The 17,508-nt window shown below is 57.3% G+C and overlaps 1 protein-coding gene across 1 annotated transcript; it reads left to right on the top strand.

Annotated features, from left to right (window-relative positions):
- Nucleotides 1–100: 100 nt before the first annotated feature.
- POLRMT (RNA polymerase mitochondrial) lies at nucleotides 101–16,186 on the top strand. Its single transcript, XM_058040732.1, has 21 exons — nucleotides 101–168; nucleotides 713–808; nucleotides 1,512–2,125; nucleotides 3,070–3,200; nucleotides 4,220–4,406; nucleotides 4,829–4,978; nucleotides 5,092–5,259; nucleotides 5,584–5,754; nucleotides 6,515–6,754; nucleotides 7,326–8,105; nucleotides 8,370–8,492; nucleotides 10,101–10,223; nucleotides 11,612–11,791; nucleotides 11,887–11,973; nucleotides 12,244–12,357; nucleotides 13,036–13,085; nucleotides 13,334–13,432; nucleotides 13,968–14,040; nucleotides 14,512–14,594; nucleotides 14,948–15,027; nucleotides 15,590–16,186. Exons 1-21 carry the CDS (start codon nucleotides 111–113, stop codon nucleotides 15,637–15,639), a joined length of 3,657 nt encoding a protein of 1,218 aa, XP_057896715.1. The 5' UTR covers nucleotides 101–110; the 3' UTR covers nucleotides 15,640–16,186.
- Nucleotides 16,187–17,508: the final 1,322 nt, after the last annotated feature.

Below are 17,508 nucleotides of genomic sequence, written 5' to 3'. Positions count from 1 at the left end.
CCGCGCTGCACCATGGGAGTTGTAGTCCTGCGCGGCGGGACTCGCGCTCCCGGCGTGCCCCGCGGCGGCGCGGCGCATGCGCGGGGGCGCGCGGCGCGCGTGGCCCGGGGATGTCGCTGCTGAGGCTGCGGGCGGTGCTGAGGGGCCCGGGCGGGCTGAGGGGGCCCGGTGAGCGGGAACGGGCACCGGGGGGACACCGGGGCTCCGAGGAGCATGGGGGGACCGGCGGGGACACCAGGAGAGCGGGACACGGGCGGAGTGTGCGGACGGAGCTGGGCCGGGACGCCCCACGGTGCTGAGCGTTCTGTGGGATACGCCTGGAACATGGGGGGCGCTTTTTGAGTCGTGAGCACCCCAGGGGTAGAGTGGAGGCTGTGGAAGTGCTGGGATGTTGTTGCTCTTTCGGGAGCTCTGGGTCGTGTCCCAGGTATGGGATAGCACCCACATGCTCCGGGGGTCTCGGGGTGCTGCCACCCCATTGACAGCGCTGGGGTTTGTGGTGTCCCTGGGGTCGTGTTCCTTCTGAGCCTCTGGTTCCTGAGGGTGAGGGGTGGCCCTGTCACTCCTGTGCTGCTGCTGGAGCAGCTGAGCTGAGGAACATCCCTCACTCACCCTGTCCATGCTGGGCCCATGAGGCAGAGTGGGGGACATTGAGTGTTTGAGGGTGTGGAGCTTTCTCTGACCCCCCACACCTCTGCGTTCCTCATGGCAGGGATTCCATGGAGAATCTTCAGGAGCTACTCCTCTGCCAGCACCAAGGAGAAGGCGAACAGAAATGTCCCCTGTGAGAGGACAGAGCTGCTGGAAGGTGAGTGCTGGGAGAGATGCAGTGAGCAGACAGCAGGCAGAGCAGCCTGGGCTGTTGCTTTTTCCCTGGCAGTGACACTGCTGGGTTCCAGGGGTGCTGGGGTGGGTTCCTGGGATGCAGGGGTGGGTTCCTAGGATGGGGTTCTGGGATGGGGTGGGTTCCTGGGATGCTGGAATGGGTTCCTGGGATGCTGGGGTGGGTTCAGGGATGCTGGGGTGGGTTCAGAGATGCTGGGATGGGTTCCAGGGATGCTGGGGTGGGTTCTTGGGATGCTGGGGTGGGTTCAGGGGTGCTGGGATGAGTTCCAGGGATGCTGGGGTGGGTTCAGGGATGCTGGGATGGGTTCCAGGGATGCTGGAGTGGGTTCCAGGGATGCTGGGATGGGTTCCAGGGATGCTGGGGTGGGTTCCTGGGATGCAGGGGTGGGTTCCTAGGATGGGGTTCTGGGATGGGGTGGGTTCCTGGCATGCTGGAATGAGTTCCAGGGATCCTGGGGTGCATTCCAGGGGTGCTGAGGTGGGTTCCTGGTGTGCAGGTAGATCTTAGAGAGACAGAGGTTGGTGTCTCTGTTTTGGAGCCAAGAAGAGATGAAGTTCTTGTGTGAACCCTTTTTTTTGAGCACGATGCTGGTGCTTCCAGGGTGAGGACAGGACAGAGATTTTTGCTGTGCCCTGTCTCACATCACCTCTCTGTTTCCCACTAGTGCTGAAGGCTCGAGCCAAGCAGCTGCAGGGCAGTAGCGTCCCAGAGGTGACAGTCAGCAAAGTGGAAGTGGCTGCACTGGACAATGACAAGTTCCAGGAGGCTGTGGTCCCTGGCCCCAAGGAGAAGCAGCCCATTCCCAGGGCACAGGGTGATGGCCTGGCTCAGTCCAGCACCTGGGCCAAAAAGCTGCAGAAGGAGATGTACAGCCAGCAGCCAAAGATGAAGCAGGAGTTGGGCAGTGCTGCCTCCCAGCTGGCTCTGGAGGCCAAGGGAGAGGCCACACCCAAAACAAAAACCACAAAGAGCCCAAAGGTCCCAAAGACAAAAGCAGCCCCTGCCTGGACCCAGAGCTCTGGCAGCCCCCACAACAAGCCCAGGGTGGTGGAGGTGAAGGGAGCTGCGGAGCTGAAGAGGCCTCAGAAGATGCCAAAGGACACGAGCAACCAGCAGGTGCTGCAGCAGACCATCCAGGCCAACCTGGAGTGCTTCCTGTTCCTGCAGCAGGCAGAGGAGGCTGAGAGGTACCTCCTGCTGTGCCACAGCTCCCCCGTGAAGAGGAAGGTGATGGATGTGGGTGCCTTCAACATCGTCATGCGCATCTGGGCCAGGAAGGTACCAAAGCCTGCTGCTCCGGGTGGGAGAGGGGCTGGCTCGTGAGGAGCAGCCTCCAGCTGCTTTGATCTGTGCTGGTCACTGCAGCAAGTGTCCAAGCAGGGCTGCTGGCAAGGGGGACTGAGCTGGCGTGAGGCCACAGATCCCTGTGAGGTGGCTTTGAGAGAGAGGAGTGGGGAAAGGGTAGGTTAGATCTGACTAAATCTGAAAAGTAGAGGGGCGTGGAGCTGTGATTTTGGGGGTGTTTGTGTCGGTGTGCTCAGCCTCCTTTCCCACTGGCTACAGTGTCCACAGCCCCTTTCCTTTCTCAGTGACTGCATGGCCTCCTTTCCTTTCTCCATGTCCACAGCCTCCTTCCTTTCTCAATGTCCACAGCCCCTTTCCCTTCTCAGTGACTGCATGGCCTCCTTTCCTTTCTCAGTGTGCACAGCCTCTTCCCAATGTCCACAGCCTCCTTCCCTTAGTGTCCACAGCCCCTTTCCCTTCTCAGTGTCCACAGCCTCCTTTCCTTTCTCCACATCCACAGCCTCTTTCCTTTCTCAGTGTGCACAACCCCCTTCTCAGTGTCCACAGCCCCTTTCCCTTCTCACTCCTTCCTTTCTCAGTGACCCCAGCCTCCTTTCTTTTCTCAATGTCCACGGCCCCCTTCCCTTCTTGGTGTGCACAGCCTTCTCCCCTTCTCGCTCCTTCCCTTCTCAGTGACTTCCCTTCCCTTCCCTTCCCTTCCCTTCCCTTCCCTTCCCTTCCCTTCCCTTCCCTTCCCTTCCCTTCCCTTCCCTTCCCTTCCCTTCCCTTCCCTTCCCTTCCCTTCCCTTCCCTTCCCTTCCCAAACCTTCCCAAACCTTCCCAAACCTTCCCAAACCTTCCCAAACCTTCCCTTCCCAGTGACCCCAGCCCCCTTTTCCTTCTCAGTGACCCCATTTTCCTTCCCCTCTCTCCTGCAGGGCTCTTTGAACCGCCTGGAGCGATTGTTTTCCATCCTGGAGGCTGCAGGTCTCCAGCCCAACCTGGACTCCTATGCCACGGCCCTGGAGTGTGCAGGAAGGACCCAGTCACCTGCCAAAGCTGTCCTGAGGTAACACCTGCCTCAGGAGCTCCACATGCTGGCACATGCACTGGGTTGGGGTCAGGAAGAGCTGTCCCCTCTGTGTGCCCACCTGGATGCTCTGAGCCACTTCCCATGGCCGGATTTTGGGGTGGGTGGAGCACATTCCCTGCCACCCCCACTGCTGGGGAGTTTGTGTGAGGTTGTGCAGGGAGAGGAGATGTGGAAGGTGAGAACAGGCACTGTTCCCCCCAGAGCTGGGCTGGGAGAGGCCCTCTCCAGTCAGGGATTCCTTGGTTCCACAGCCATCCCAGGCACCTCACTTCTGCTCCCTCAGTTTGCTGCCTAGTGGGAATGGCTTGGCTCCTTGCTTTATTTTATGGCTCCTCTGTTTGTTTTTATGGCCCTTCTGTGGGGTTTGCCCATTTTGGTGGGCTCAGTCACACAGCTGGTTCCTGCAGAGCTCTCCAGAGGAGCTTGGTCAGGAGATTCAGGTAGATTTTATAGAGAATAATGGACAGGAAAGTGTCAGTGCTAAGGATAGCAAGGTAGGATGGTAGATTTCATGGACAGGAAAGTGTCAGTGCTAAAGAGAGCAGCTCAAAGAGCCCTGGAAGATCCCACAGGCTGGGCCTAGGGGCAGTGCCTGAGGCTGGAGGCACAGCCAGCTCCTCTCAGAGGATGGAGAAAGCTTCTGATGCAGTCGTGTGAACCTCAGGGATGTATCACTGCTCTCTGTCCTCTGGCTGCTGACACACTCTAGATGCCTTCAGGGAATATCTCCAGTCAGCTGCCTCTGAGGGGGCTGTGCTGGATGTGTGGAGCCGTGGCAGGGCAGCACAGGCTGTGGGGCTGCCTGTGGGCAGCTGCAGAGGCCTCCCTGCCCAGGAAGCTCTGCAGCAGTGCAGGCTGAGGGATGGACACCTGATCCCTGTAACCTGAGGCTGCTGGTGACCTTGTGGGACAGACAGGCTGTGCTGAGGCAGCTCCTCTACAACATGCTCAGGCCCCTGGGGAAGATCCAGCCTGTCCTGTCTGCCCCTCCTCAGATACCTGCAGCAGCTGAACAGCAGTGGCTTCCATGTGGATGAGCTCTTCCAAAAGTGCCTGTTTGAGGAAGATGAGAAGGAGAAGGTGCTGTTTGCCATCAGGACTGTCCAGCCCAACTACCAGCTGCCTCCTCCACCCAGCCCCAAGATCAGCAAGTCTTCTCTGCTCCAGGACTTCTATTCCAGAGTAAGCCACAGTGCTCAGGGAGGTGTTGAAGGTGGGAGGTGTTGAAGGTGTTCTTAGGTACAGCCCAGGGGAGGGCTAGAAAGAAAAAACCTTTTAACCTGATCTGTGCCCAATAACCCACAGGAAACATTGAATGGATGACATTACTAATATTAATAACTAAGAGGAACAGCAAAGCAGAGGGTTTGCAGGGGGCTGGAGATGGCCTCCATGCATGGGAGGGGGTGCTTGCAGAGGTGCATAACACAAGGAGCAGAGCAGCCTCTGGGATTTGGGTGTGAGAGACCTCTGGGCCCAGAGATCCCAGCGAGGTGCTTTCAACCCAGAATTGTATCACCATTGTTCCTCTTGCAGGGAAGCTGGGAGAATGAGCATGGCTTCTCCTCCCAGTTTTGGCACTGACTGCCTCTCTCCCATGGCAGGAGACGATGGGGGCGTACCCCAAGCTGGATTTCTCCGTGCAGGAGCTGCAGGAGCGCTTCCAGCAGCAGCTGCACATGGAGCTGAAGAACACTGTGACCATCGAGTCCGTGGAGGCAGCCAAGCCCCTGACCCCACAGGCCATCAAAGCGGTAAAGTTTGGGTTTGGGACAGCCCTCAGGAGCTGTGGGTGAGAGCTGAGGCTCCATGAGGTAGAGAGCAGGCTGCTCATGCTGACCAGCTCTCTTCCTTCCTTTTCCTGCAGCGTGAGCTGCTGGGCACGCTGCGCTCGCAGTGGCGCGATGCCATCCTGCAGGCCCTGCACAACTCCAAGCGCAGCATGGCCAGGCCCAAGAGGATGTCCAAGTACAACGTCCTCTACCCCTACCTGTGTCTGCTGCCAGATGAGGAGTATGTGGACATCATGCTGCAGGTAGGAGCCTGCCCTACCCTCCCAGGAGTGGGGCTGGACTGTCAGCATGGGGGTGTCACAGAGCACTAATGTCCCACTTGAGCAGAATTGGGATTTCCTGAGAGGTTTATGAGGTTATTTACTTCAGGCTGTCTGCTCCTTTTGCAGAGCAGCCAGAGAAATCCATGCTCTGTCCTGGTTGTTTTTCTTTCCTCGCCATCTGTTCAGTATCATGGAAATCAGCATCTTTCTGTGCTCCCTGCACAGCACCTTTAACTCCTGCTCTTTGTGCTGTATCTCTCTGTTCCTCCTTCCTAAGACCCTTTTTGCCTTCCCCTTTCCCAGATCCTCAATGACCTGTCTCCACAAGGTGAGTCCCTGGCAGTGCTGGCCAGGGAGCTGGGCTCCAAGGTCTATGACAGGTACATCATCCAGAGGAAGCTGCACAGTGGCCAGCTGGAGAAGGTGCAGCAGATCTATGAGAGCTACATCCAGCTGCTGGCAAAGGACAGCCAGGTAGGAGCCCTTGGGGCCAGGAGTCCATGCAGGAAAGCTCTGGGCTTTGCAGAGCAGGAGAGGACAAGAGGGGAGAAGGGGCCAAGCCTGCTGCTCTGGGTAGGTGAGCAGATTGTTCTCAGAGCTGGGTGCTCGTAGGGGCAGGCAGGGCTGCAGTCTGGGCAGGATGATGTGGGGACAGGGTGTCAGCACTGGGCTGTGGTGCAGTGCCACTGTTCCCATTCTCACTGTTGGGCTCAGCCCACCCTTGTGACAGTGTTCACAGGGGTCTTAGGATGTGGGAAGAGATGAGGATCTGACTCCATGTTTCATAAGGTTTGATTTATTATTTTATGATATATATTATATTAAAACTATACTAAAAGAATAGAAGAAAAGGTTTCATCAGAAGGCTAGCTAAGAATAGAAAGGAATGATAACAAAGGTTTGTGGCTCAGACTCTCTGTCTGAGCCAGCTGACTGTGATTGGCCATTAATTAGAAACAACCACATGAGCCAATCACAGATCCACCTGCTGCGTTCCACAGCAGCAGATAATCAATGTTTGCATTTTGTTCCTGAGGCCTCCCAGCTTCTCAGGAGAAATAATCCTAAGGAAAGGATTTTTCATAAAATGTGTCTGTGACACAGCCTCCTCAGCCCTCCTTCCCCAAACACCTCTATCAGGAAGGACCTTTGGGGACACAAAGATAGGAGATTCCTTCTCAGGGCCATATCTCAGGTAGATTGATCCACTCCAGCTGACTGTATTTTCTCCCAGCCTAAGCAGTACTTGCCACGGGAATACTGGGAGAAGCTGGTGGCAGAAGCAGGCTTTGGGCCTTCCCTCAACCTGAAGTCCTGCACGTGGCCCTGTGTGCTCCTCATGCGCCTGGGCATGCACATGCTGGAGCTCCTGGTGAAGGCTGTGAAGGTGCCCAGGAACATCCTCAATCGTCGCCTGGAGTCCAAGCCTATCCCCGTCCTCTACCACGTCTACTCCTTCTACAGTAACTGGCAGGTGAGCCTCATCCTGGGGGCTCCTGTGCAGGGCCCCCCTTTCTCAAAATCAGACCCTTGCAAGGCTCTTTTGTGTCTTTGCTGCCATTCCTGCTCAGGGATGCTTTAGGAGCCCTTGATTCTTCATTCTCAGAAGGAGGTGAGGCTTTCTGTTCCAGAGTGGATGTAGATTGTTATTGGGATTAGGCTGATAAGAAGGAAGTTTTGACTGTGTTTGTAATTGTGTTCTTGAGGTTGTTGGATAGAAGTGGAAATAGGATGGAGGTGGAGAGGGTTACTAGGGTTAAGAGTATGAATGTGTTTAGGACTGGTGAGAGGTTCATTACTTTCACTTGGCCTTGCACCAAGATGAGTGGCTCCTAAGACCACTGGATTACTATTGTCCTTTGAAAGTAAGGAGACTGAGGTTTTATACTCAGATAGCAGAGTTAGCAGTTCTTGCTGATTTTACCTCTCCTCAGCAGGTGAGAAGGGTTTAACCTTACTTGGCATGATCCTTGTGGGATGTCTGACTGACCACAGGCTCTCCCACACTCCAGCCCTAACCCTCTGCTGCTGATCCTCCTCTCCAGGTCGGGCTGATAAGGCCCCATCCCATCTTCTCCCAGCTCGTGTCGAACGCTGCAGAGACCACGCTGACCTTCAACTCCTCTGCCATGCCCATGCTGTGCCCCCCTGTGCCCTGGACCTCCCCCACTTTTGGTGCCTTTGTCCTCAGTGACACCAAACTGATGCGTTTCATGGATGACACCACCCACCACCAGCTGCTGCTGGAGCAGTGTCCCCTGGTGAACCTGCACCCCGTGCTGGATGCCCTCAACCAGCTGGGCAACTGTGCCTGGAAGATCAACCAGCCAGTGCTGGATATCATCATCTCCATCTTCAATGACAAAGGGGATGAGAAGCTGGACATCCCACCACCCCTCTCTGAGGCTCCCAAGCCTCCCACTCCTCCTGGCAATTCCTCCACCTGGAGCAAATCCTTCAAGCACGAGGTGTTCCTGTGCAAGAAGAAGGCTGCAGAGATGCACAGCCTGCGCATGGATGCTCTCTACAAGCTCTCCATTGCCAACTATGTCAGGGACAAGGTGTTCTGGTTCCCTCACAACATGGATTTCCGTGGCAGGACTTACCCATGCCCACCCTATTTCAACCACCTGGGGAACGATGTCACCAGGGCCATCCTGCTGTTTGCAGAGGGGAGGCCACTGGGCCCCAAGGGACTTGACTGGCTGAAGATCCACCTCATCAACCTGACAGGGCTGAAGAAGAAGAATGCCTTGCAGGAGAGGCTGGAGTATGCCAATGAAATCATGGAGGACATCCTGGACTCGGCTGACCACCCGCTCACGGTACGTGAAGTAAAATAAAATGGAAATCAGAATGGATTTTGTAACAAAAACATTAGGAAAGATGTTTGAGAGGTAAAAAGGGAGAAGGCAAATAACCTAAATTCCTAAATAACCTGTTCCTGTCTGAAAACATGATGGGAAGTGGAGGCATGGTGGGGAGGTGCTGTGCCCAGTGTACCCCAGGTGCTCAGGGGCTCCTGCTTGTGATTTGAGGTGCACAGGAGCATTGCCTGCTCCCACCAGCCTGGCCTTTCTCATTCCCAGGGCAGGAAGTGGTGGATGGACACAGATGAGCCCTGGCAAGCCTTGGCATGCTGTATGGAAATCGCCAAAGCCTCGAGGTCCCCAGACCCTGCAGCCTACATCTCTCACTTCCCAGTTCACCAGGTAGGAGCCTGGCAGATCCTCCTTCCCAGTTCACCAGGTAGGAGCCTGGCAGATCCTCACAGCCTGTGTGAGGCTCAGCAGGGCAGGGAAGGAGCATCCAGGTCTCCAGCTCTGCGATCCCTGCTCCACGTGGCTGGGTTTTCTTAGGAATAGAAATGCAGTGTGGGGCATTTTGGCATGAGAACTCTGGTGATTTGCTGCTGCCTGCAGCCATCCATGAGCTGGAACATCTGAGGGCTGCCTCACTTCCCTTGGCTCGAGCAGAGCCCAGCTGGGAGCTTGCTGGCAGCTGCTGCAGGGTGAGAGCCAGGCCAGTGTCACCTTCTGCAGGCACAGGATCAGGACTGGAAGTTGGCCCAGCAGGGCAACACCTGGCTGGCTGGAATGCTCAGAGCTGTGCTTTGGAGGCCTTTCTCCACTCCTGCTCTGTGCCTGAAGCCAAGCAGCTCTGCAAGAGCCAATATGTTAGGTCTGGAACTCTGAGGAAGGGCACAGGGACAGAGGTGATTGTCCCCCACCTTCAGTGGCCTGTCACAATGTGCCCTGTGCCTGCTCAGGTGCTCCCTGAAGGCACCTGTCCCCCCTGGCTGCACAGCTTTGAGGCTGATAGTGGCCATAGGTGAGGGGTGGCTGCTCCTTTTTCTTTTGAGGAGATCAGGTGGCCATGACTGAGTGAGGAGGGCAGCAATTTTTCTGCCTGGAATATACATGAGACAGTCAGGTCTGATATTTTGATGACAACAAAAGGTCAGGAGAGCAGCTGGGGGCGTGTGGAGGGTGCAGTTTATGAAATATCATCAGCAAGGACTTCTGGAAGGTGCCAGAGTCTCGTTCAGCCTGAGTCATCAGTGCTCAATTAACAGAGCCATCAGGTCCTGGTGCTGCCTTTCCACACTGCAGGGAGTGGGGAGAGAAAGGGGGCCCTGCTTGAGGAACCTGACAGTCCTGGGGTGTCTGGGAGATCCTGAGCACAGGGGGACAGGAACAGCAGCACATCTGTGAGAAACGTCATTGCCAGTGCAGTCTGGGGAGAACCAAGATGTTCCTGCACCATCCTTCAGGTCCTGTCTGTCCCACCTGGGCTGCTCTTGGTTCCAGCAGGGCTGCAAGGGCAGCTGCTGTGGCAGACATTCACTGTGCCTCTGGTGCAGCTTTGGGAAATCTGGATGGGAGCTGGTTTCTGTTTTCAGAGCCAGCTGGGGCTTCCTGGGGGATCTCTGCCTTTTCCTGCCTCTGATCCCACTGCTGAGGTTGTTTTGACTGCTGCCTCTTGGGGCTGCTTTTAGCATCCCAGATATATTCGGTGTTTTCCCAATTTTCTGGTTTTCAGTGTTTCCACAGAGCTCTGATGTCTTTGGAAACCCACAGAGGTTGAGATGTGAGGTTTCTGATTTTAAACCTCCCAGGTCACAGCAGCTGGGGATGGACCCAGGCAGGAAACCTGTCCAGAAGGCAAATGGTCACTGCTGGGAGATGGTCACTGCTCTGAAGAGTGGGGAGGGGAAATAAAAACCACCTGAGGCCGGGGTGGCTGTGCATGGGGAGGGGGCAGATGAGCAGGGCTCTGTCCATGCATTAACCCCTTGTTTCCTGGTGCTCTCCCTGCAGGATGGCTCCTGCAATGGGCTGCAGCACTATGCAGCGCTCGGCCGGGACCTCAGCGGCGCTGCCTCCGTCAACCTGGTGCCCTGTGGGCTCCCTCAGGATGTCTACAGTGCAGTGGCCCAGCAGGTGAGGCTCTGTGGGGACACACAGGGTCCTTTTGGACCTGCCTCCTCCTCTTGGTGTGCACAGGGTGTCATCTCCCAAGGAGAAATGTGGGGGGATGAGTGTGCAGAGAGCTGGGGAGGCATGAGTGGATCTGACTGGAAATCTGTCCTCGTGGAGAAATCCCCTCTGTGTTCTGCTGTCCTCACTAGTCCTGAATGAAGCCTGGGAGAACTAGGCTGAAGAGGTGGAAGAGAGCAAGGGATGCTCCTCATCTCTTGGTTACAGCTGGCTGGCCCATGGGTTGTGAGATTTTTCTTCCTTGAGCTGAGTTGGAAGGAGTGGGTAGAGATTCAGCCTTGGTCCTGCTACAAAGTCTTTGGTTTCTTTGCAAGATGTGATGTGAAATTTGCCACTGGGAGAGTGCTGAGAGGCTCATCCAGGTGGCATTGGACCCTGCATCTCCCATTGGGTCTCAGCAGGTTTTCTCTAGAGAGCAGGAAGAGTTCACGGGGGTGCAGAATTTGCTCAGTTATCATTGGGGGGCAGAGGCAGGAGAACCAAAGCTCTGAGCCACAGTCAAGCTGTGTCCTTGTCCCAGCTGGCACCAAGGGACAGTGCTGAGGCTGCAGGGAACGCTCTGCAGGCACTGTTATCCATGCTGGATCCCTTCAGCAGGTGCCTTCTCTTATCCAGGGTGGTGAAAATGGGCTGAAGGGATCCTGATGGGAGCTTGAGCCAGGCAGTGCCCAGCTGGGAGGGTCTCACCAGCCACAGAGGGTGCTCCAGCCAGCGTGGCTCATGCCAGCCCTGACTCAGAGGCACTCTGAGCCAGGTGGAGGAGTTTCAGAAGTTCCAAAGCAGCAGGGAAGGCTCTGCAGGCACTGTTATCCATGCTGGATCCCTTCAGGAGCTGCTTTCTGTTATGCAGAGTGGGGAAAATGAGCTGCAGGGATCCTGAGGGCAGGCAGTGCCCAGCTGGGAGGGTCCTACAGGCCTGCAGCCAGTGTGGCTCATGCCAGCCCTGACTAGAGGCACTCTGCTCAGGTGGAGGAGTTTCAGAAGAAGTTCCAAGGCAGCAGGGAGGGATCCTGATGGGAGCTTGAGCCAGGCAGTGCCCAGCTGAGAAGGTCCCCAAGCACAGAAGGGGCTCCAGCCAGTGTGGCTCATGCCAGCCCTGACTAGAGGCACTCTGCTCAGGTGGAGGAGTTTCAGAAGAAGTTCTGAAGCAGCAGGGAAGGCTCTGCAGGCACTGGATTCCTTCAGCTGGTGCCTTCTGTTATCCAGGGTGGGGAAAATGGGCTGCAGGGATCCTGATGGCAGCTTGAGCCAGGCGGTGCCCAGCTGGGAGGCTCCTACAGGCCTGCAGCCAGCGTGGCTCATGCCAGCCCTGACTAGAGGCACTCTCTCAGGTGGAGGAGTTTCGGAAGAAGGATGCTGAGAGGGGTTTGAAGATTGCCCAGGTGCTGCAGGGCTTCATCAGCCGCAAGGTGGTGAAGCAGACGGTGATGACGGTCGTGTACGGGGTCACGCGCTACGGCGGCCGCCTGCAGATCGAGAAACGCCTCAAGGAGATCGATGAGTTCCCCGAGGTACCATTGCTGTGTGTCCCCCCTCCCTGGGTCCTGGCACTTTCCTCTTTTTGGCTGTCCCTTTGTATGACCCGTGGCTCCCTGCTCTGTGCCAGGAGTATTTGTGGGAAGCATCTCATTATCTGGTGAAGCAGGTGTTCAACAGCATCAAGGAGATGTTCTCAGCGACTCGAGATATCCAGGTAGGGAGCCTGTTGCCCTTTGTTTCCACTTTTTCTCCTTCCCTGGTCCATTTATGCATAGACAAGGGGATGCTCCATGGGGAGAGATGGTTCTCCTGGCTCCTGGCCCAGAGAGGATCCTCCTGCCCCAGCCCAGAGGTGTGGGATTGTGCCAAACCCCCCAGTAAGCCCTGGGGAGTTCTGTGGCAGGAGTGAGGGTGGCCTGTGCTGGGAGGGGATGGGGTCTCCCAGCTCCACACTAACTCAGCTCCTTCCTCTCCTTTTCTGAAGAACTGGCTGACAGAGAGTGCCAAGCTCATCGCCCAGTCAGGCCGGACAGTGGAGTGGGTCACACCTCTGGGGCTGCCCATCATCCAGCCCTACTATCGCTCCAGGTCCACTGTGGTGAGTGTCCAGGGGCAGGACTGATGGCCCCCACCCTCCCTGTGCCATGGTGGGAGCAGGGAGAGGACAACCTGGGCTCCAGTGGCAGGTTTCATGGTCCCCATCCTCCCTGTGCCATGGTGGGAGCAGGGAGAGGACAACCTGGGCTCCAGTGGCAGGTTTCATGGTCCCCATCCTCCCTGTGCCATGGTGGGAGCAGGGAAAACACAGCCTGGGCTAAGGCCTGGCAGGTTGGCATCACTGGTGGGTGAGCCTGCAGAGCAGGTAGGATCCCCGAGTGCAGGCACATCCTCCAGCCTCATGGCTGCCTGCAGAGCCTGGAGTGTGTGGGTGAGCTGCTGAGGAAGCTCTGTGGCTCCATCCCACTCAGGCAGCTGGGGCACGGGCCGTTCCCCGCTCCGAGAGCCTCCTCAGGGCTCCTGTGACTCAGTCTCAGTGCTGGCACCTCCCACGTGCTGCTGTGCTGACTCACAGCCCCCCCAGCCCAGCTCCTTCCTGGGCCAATTCACCCTGAGAGGGTGAAGGGGTTCAGATGCCTGCCAGAAGCCTCAGGAGGGGAGCTGGGCAAAGTGTCACTGGGCAGTGGCACTGCTGTGGAGCTGGGACACTCTGGAGAGGCACAGGAGGGGGGCAGTGCCCAGCCCAGCAGGGTGACACTGGTGCCCTCTCTCCCCACAGCTGAATTGTGGCATGCAGCGCTTGAGTGTGAAAACCCCCAACAGCAGCCAGTAAGTACAAAGCCATGGCCTGCACCAGCCTGTGCTCTGGGGATAAAGCTTTCCTATCAGGGAAGCTCTCAAAGAGTGCCAGAGCTCCTGTTGTGGCTCCTGAGCTGCAGAAGGACAGAGCAGCAGGGCTTGGGGCTCTTCAGGGCAGCCCCCTCACCCCCAGGCTGGGTGTCACCATCTCTGTGCCACTGCTGTCATCTCTGGCCCTGAAATGCCCCAGCTCCTCTGTGCCCTGCTTTGTCCTGCAGGAAACCTGACACTGTGAAGCAGAAGAATGCCTTTCCCCCCAACTTCATCCACTCTCTGGACTCCACACACATGATGCTCACAGCACTGCACTGCCTCAGGTAGGGAGTGGGCAGCTGGGCTCTCACCTGGCTCAGAACTCTTCTGGAAGAAAATTTTTGGGGCAAAGCATCACATGGGACTGAGGAACCCCTGGTGGGTGGGAATTTGGGGCTCCTGGCAGAGAAGGAAAGGAGGCAGCAGGACAGGGAGATCTTGGAACTGGGAACTCCCTCTGAAAAGCTGCTGTGCAGGGAGTCTCCCTCTTGTGTGGGGATGCTCCTGTCCCAGCCAGAGGTTCTACATGGGGTGGGTCCATCACAGAGGGGTCTCAGCTCTGCTTCATGGCTCCTCTGCCATGGACTCTCCTGGGAGAGAATTTTTGGGGCAAAACATCACATGGGACTGAGGAACCCCTGGTGGGTGGGAATTTGGGGCTCCTGGCAGAGAAGGAAAGGAGGCAGCAGGACAAGGACAGGGAGATCCTGGGATTGGGAACTCCCTCTGAAAAGCTGCTGTGCAGGGGGGTCCCCCTCTTGATTGGGGTCACACAGAGGGGTCCCAGCTCTGCCTCATGGCTCCTCTGCCCCCTCCCAGGAAGGGCCTGACCTTCGTCTCAGTCCACGACTGCTACTGGACTCACGCGCTCACCGTGGATGTCATGAACCAGGTAAAAGTGTCCTCCTGGCTCCCTTGGGAGCAAATCTTGCTGATCTGTGCTCTGTGCCCACGCCAGGCCTCGCCTCCCCTGGGCTTTGCTCCATAGGCTGATTGATTCACCCTGAGGTGAGGTGAGCCTGGGATGTTTGCTGGCGGTCACAGCTGATTTCATGGTACCCGTTCTCCTCCCACTCTGCAGGGAGTGTGTGGGAGAATCTGTGGAAACAGGGAATAAACAGCCCAGAATCCACAGATTCTGGCAGCCAGTGCCCCTGCCCTGCCCTGGGTCCTTCCCAAGGCCTTTTGTGCTAATGAGGGTCGACCTGTGCTTCACACCTCCCCAGGCTGATTCCCTTCACCCTTGTCTGGCAGCTCCCCCTTCCCGCTCCTGCTGCTCTCCCTGCCCCTCACCTCTGACCTGTCACTGGGAGGAGAGAAAACACCTGCTAAGCTGCTCCTCCCTGTTGTCTCCCTGGGTCAGGTCTGTCGGCAGCAGTTTGTGGCTCTGCACAGCGAGAAGATTCTGCAGGATCTGTCTGAGTTCATGCTGGAGAAGTACTGCAGGTATTCCTGACCTGTTGGGTTTTCCCTTCCACCTCACAGGGGTCATGTCCAGGTGCTCACAGATTGTGTCACCTGCCTGGGTGGGGAAGCTGTCCTTCCTTCTTGCTTGACACCCAAATCACCTTCAACAGCTGTGTAAAACCCAAGGGTTCTTCACTCTCTTGCTGCAGAACCAGGGGAGGGTTTGGCAGCCTTAAAGCCTGGCCTGGGCTGCTAGGGCTGAGCTCCTGCTCTCACTCTGGGGTGCCTGGTCTGTTTTGGAAGAGCTGAATGCAATTGTCAGAGGCTGCATTAGGGAGTAGAGGAGGGTGTGCCTGGTTCCAGATAACCTGTGTTTATTTGCTTCCTTCTAGTTCATCCAGCTCCAGCACAGAGCCCATAGCCCACTGGCAGAAGAGACTGAAGGAGCAGCTGTCAAATGTCCCCAGCACAGGTAGGAGCATGGGGCAGGAACATGCACAGCTCAGGAGCATTTTGGAAACAAGGGGAATGAGATGGAGTGGCCCCCAAAACCACCAAAAGGCAAAAAGGCAGAGCTGTCTCCTTGGATCAGGTTTCCTCTCCTGCAGTGCCATGGGGCAGAGCAGTCCAGCATGTCCACATTCCCCTGTAGCATTCCTGTCAGAGCTCCCTGCCATCCTCCCTGCGTCCCTGGGATTTCCCCCAGGCTGACCCAGCTCTTCCCATCCTGCTCTTGTTCTGCTCCCATCTGTTTCCAACCCTGAGCATTTGCTCAGAGATGGGAGCGAGGGCCTGGGCATGGTAATTGCCAGGATCTAGATGATATACATGCAATGGGATTAAGGCAATTAGTTTAACTCCTTCTAATCCCTCAGCCCTGTGTCTGCCAGGCCATCTGGCTCTGCCTGACCTCTCTCTGGAGTGGCTCCATGGGCAGCACAGTGCAGGGGCAGGGATCCTTCATACATTGAACCCACTTCCCTCCCTTTGTCCATCCCCACATCACTCTCTGCCCTCTCCTTTGCTCCCCTCAGGTGAATTCAACCTGAAGCAAGTGATGGATTCCACATATTTCTTCAGCTGAGCCTGGCAGCCCACAGGGCCCTGGGATAGCTCTGGACCTGCAGCCATGGTGGGCACTGGCCTGCAATGCTCTTGTGTCCCACATCTCACAGGGAAGAAGCTGCAGCCTCCAGCCCTGCCTCACTCTGAGGAGCTGGGGCAAACTGGAAGGGGACAGGGGCTCTGCACTGTTTGCTGTCACTGCTGTCCCAGCACAGGGACAGGGCACCAAGCTCTGCAGAGGGCTGCAGCTCTGGGCTGGGGGCAAGAGCCAGGGTGGCTCCCCTCAGCTTCACCCCAGTGCTGTGAGCATGGCCTGGTGCCTGTCCTGGGGTGCTGTCCCTCTTCTTCCCTCTCCATCAGCAGGGTTTCAAATTTGGCAGGGCAGGCAGCTCTTGGCCACAGGGCAGGTGCTGCTCTGTGCTCTGCTCCAGCTCTGGGCACTGTCCTCACTCTCATAGCACAGCTCTGCTCTTCACTCTCTTTTGCAGGGATGAGTTTTGCTGCTGCTCATGGGCTCAGGCAGGGAAAATCACTAACTTGGGGGTCAACGTGTACAATATTGTAAATAAAATGGTTTTTTGAAATATAAGATGGGACCTGTGTCCTCTGAAATCTTTGCCAGGGGCACAGGGAGGTGGGATTGCTGCCTCCCAGTCTGGCCGTGTTCTGCTGACTGGCTGGGCACAGGGTGTCACATTCTGAAAATGCTTTTGTAGCAGAAACATGGAATTGTGCCAGTGCAGCTACAGCGGGAACTGGGCTCTCACAGGGACCAACTGCAGCTTTTCCAGGCAGGACCCTCCCTTTCTCACTGGACTGTGGCTTCCCAGACCTCCTCTCCACCAGGCTGGTGCTGGAGATGTTTGCACCTTGCAGCTGGAGCTGTGCCCCATAACCACAGGCTCACAATCAGCCTGCACCCAGCTTCTTCCAGGCTGCTGCTGGAGCTGGCAGAGCCTTTTCACCTTGTGGCTTTCCTGGCAAAGTCACACGTCTCCAAAGGACAAAGCTGCATCCCACAGCCTGAGCTGGGGCTGTGCCCAATGTTCCGGCTCCTGGGGCGGGCACGAGGAGCAGGAGGCGCGGCGGGGAGGGACGGTGGCGAAGAAGCAGAGCCGGAGTCGTGCGTAGCTCTGTCAGCTGCTGACGTTTATTGCACAGGATGGGCTGGATGGGAAAGTGGACGCTTGGAGTGGGGCCTTGTCCCTGCGGCGGCTCGGCCGCAGGGTGCCGGGGCTGGCACGGGCCCCGCGCTCGCGGTACATTCAATGTGGAAGGCTCCAGAGTGCGAGGCAGCGAGGCACACGTGCACACACACACCTGCACGCACACCCACACACGCACACAACACACGCACAGGCACCTGGAACGCTCGGCAGGTGCTGCCCCAGCCCCAGGGCTCGGGCTCCAGCGCCTGCCTCCGTCCTAACGCTGCCTATGGGGACACGGGGCCGTGCTCACCCCCAGCCCCGGAGTGGGGGACAGTGTGTTCGTGGGTGCTCAAAAGCCTCAGGGCGACCATCCCTCAGACCCTTCCCAACTTACCTCCAGTCCTGGACCATCGCCCCTCGCCTTGGGTCTGTGAGAGGGGCGCAGGGACACGCGCGGCGCCGGGGCTGTGCCGCCAGCCCCAGGGAGGTGTCCTGCGGGTCACACACAGGGATGTGTTCAGGTCATAGATATCATACACAGAGTTGGTCATGGCGAGAATGCAGCTGTGGCTTCTATGGGCAGCCGGGGAGGCCAAGGGGGCAGCGGGACTTCGGGCAACAGGGTCAGACTTTGGTCGGAGACGACACACCCGGGGGGCTCAGCCCGGTGACCCCGCGGTGGGGAGAGGGCCCGGCGGCCCCAGGCCCACCCTCGGCAGCTGCCCCGCTCTGCAGCG

This window comes from Melospiza georgiana, chromosome 26 (genome assembly GCF_028018845.1).
Source record: "Melospiza georgiana isolate bMelGeo1 chromosome 26, bMelGeo1.pri, whole genome shotgun sequence".
Taxonomy (NCBI): Eukaryota; Metazoa; Chordata; class Aves; order Passeriformes; family Passerellidae; genus Melospiza; species Melospiza georgiana.
Note: the sequence above shows the minus strand (reverse complement) of the source record. Positions and strands in the feature narration are given on the sequence as shown.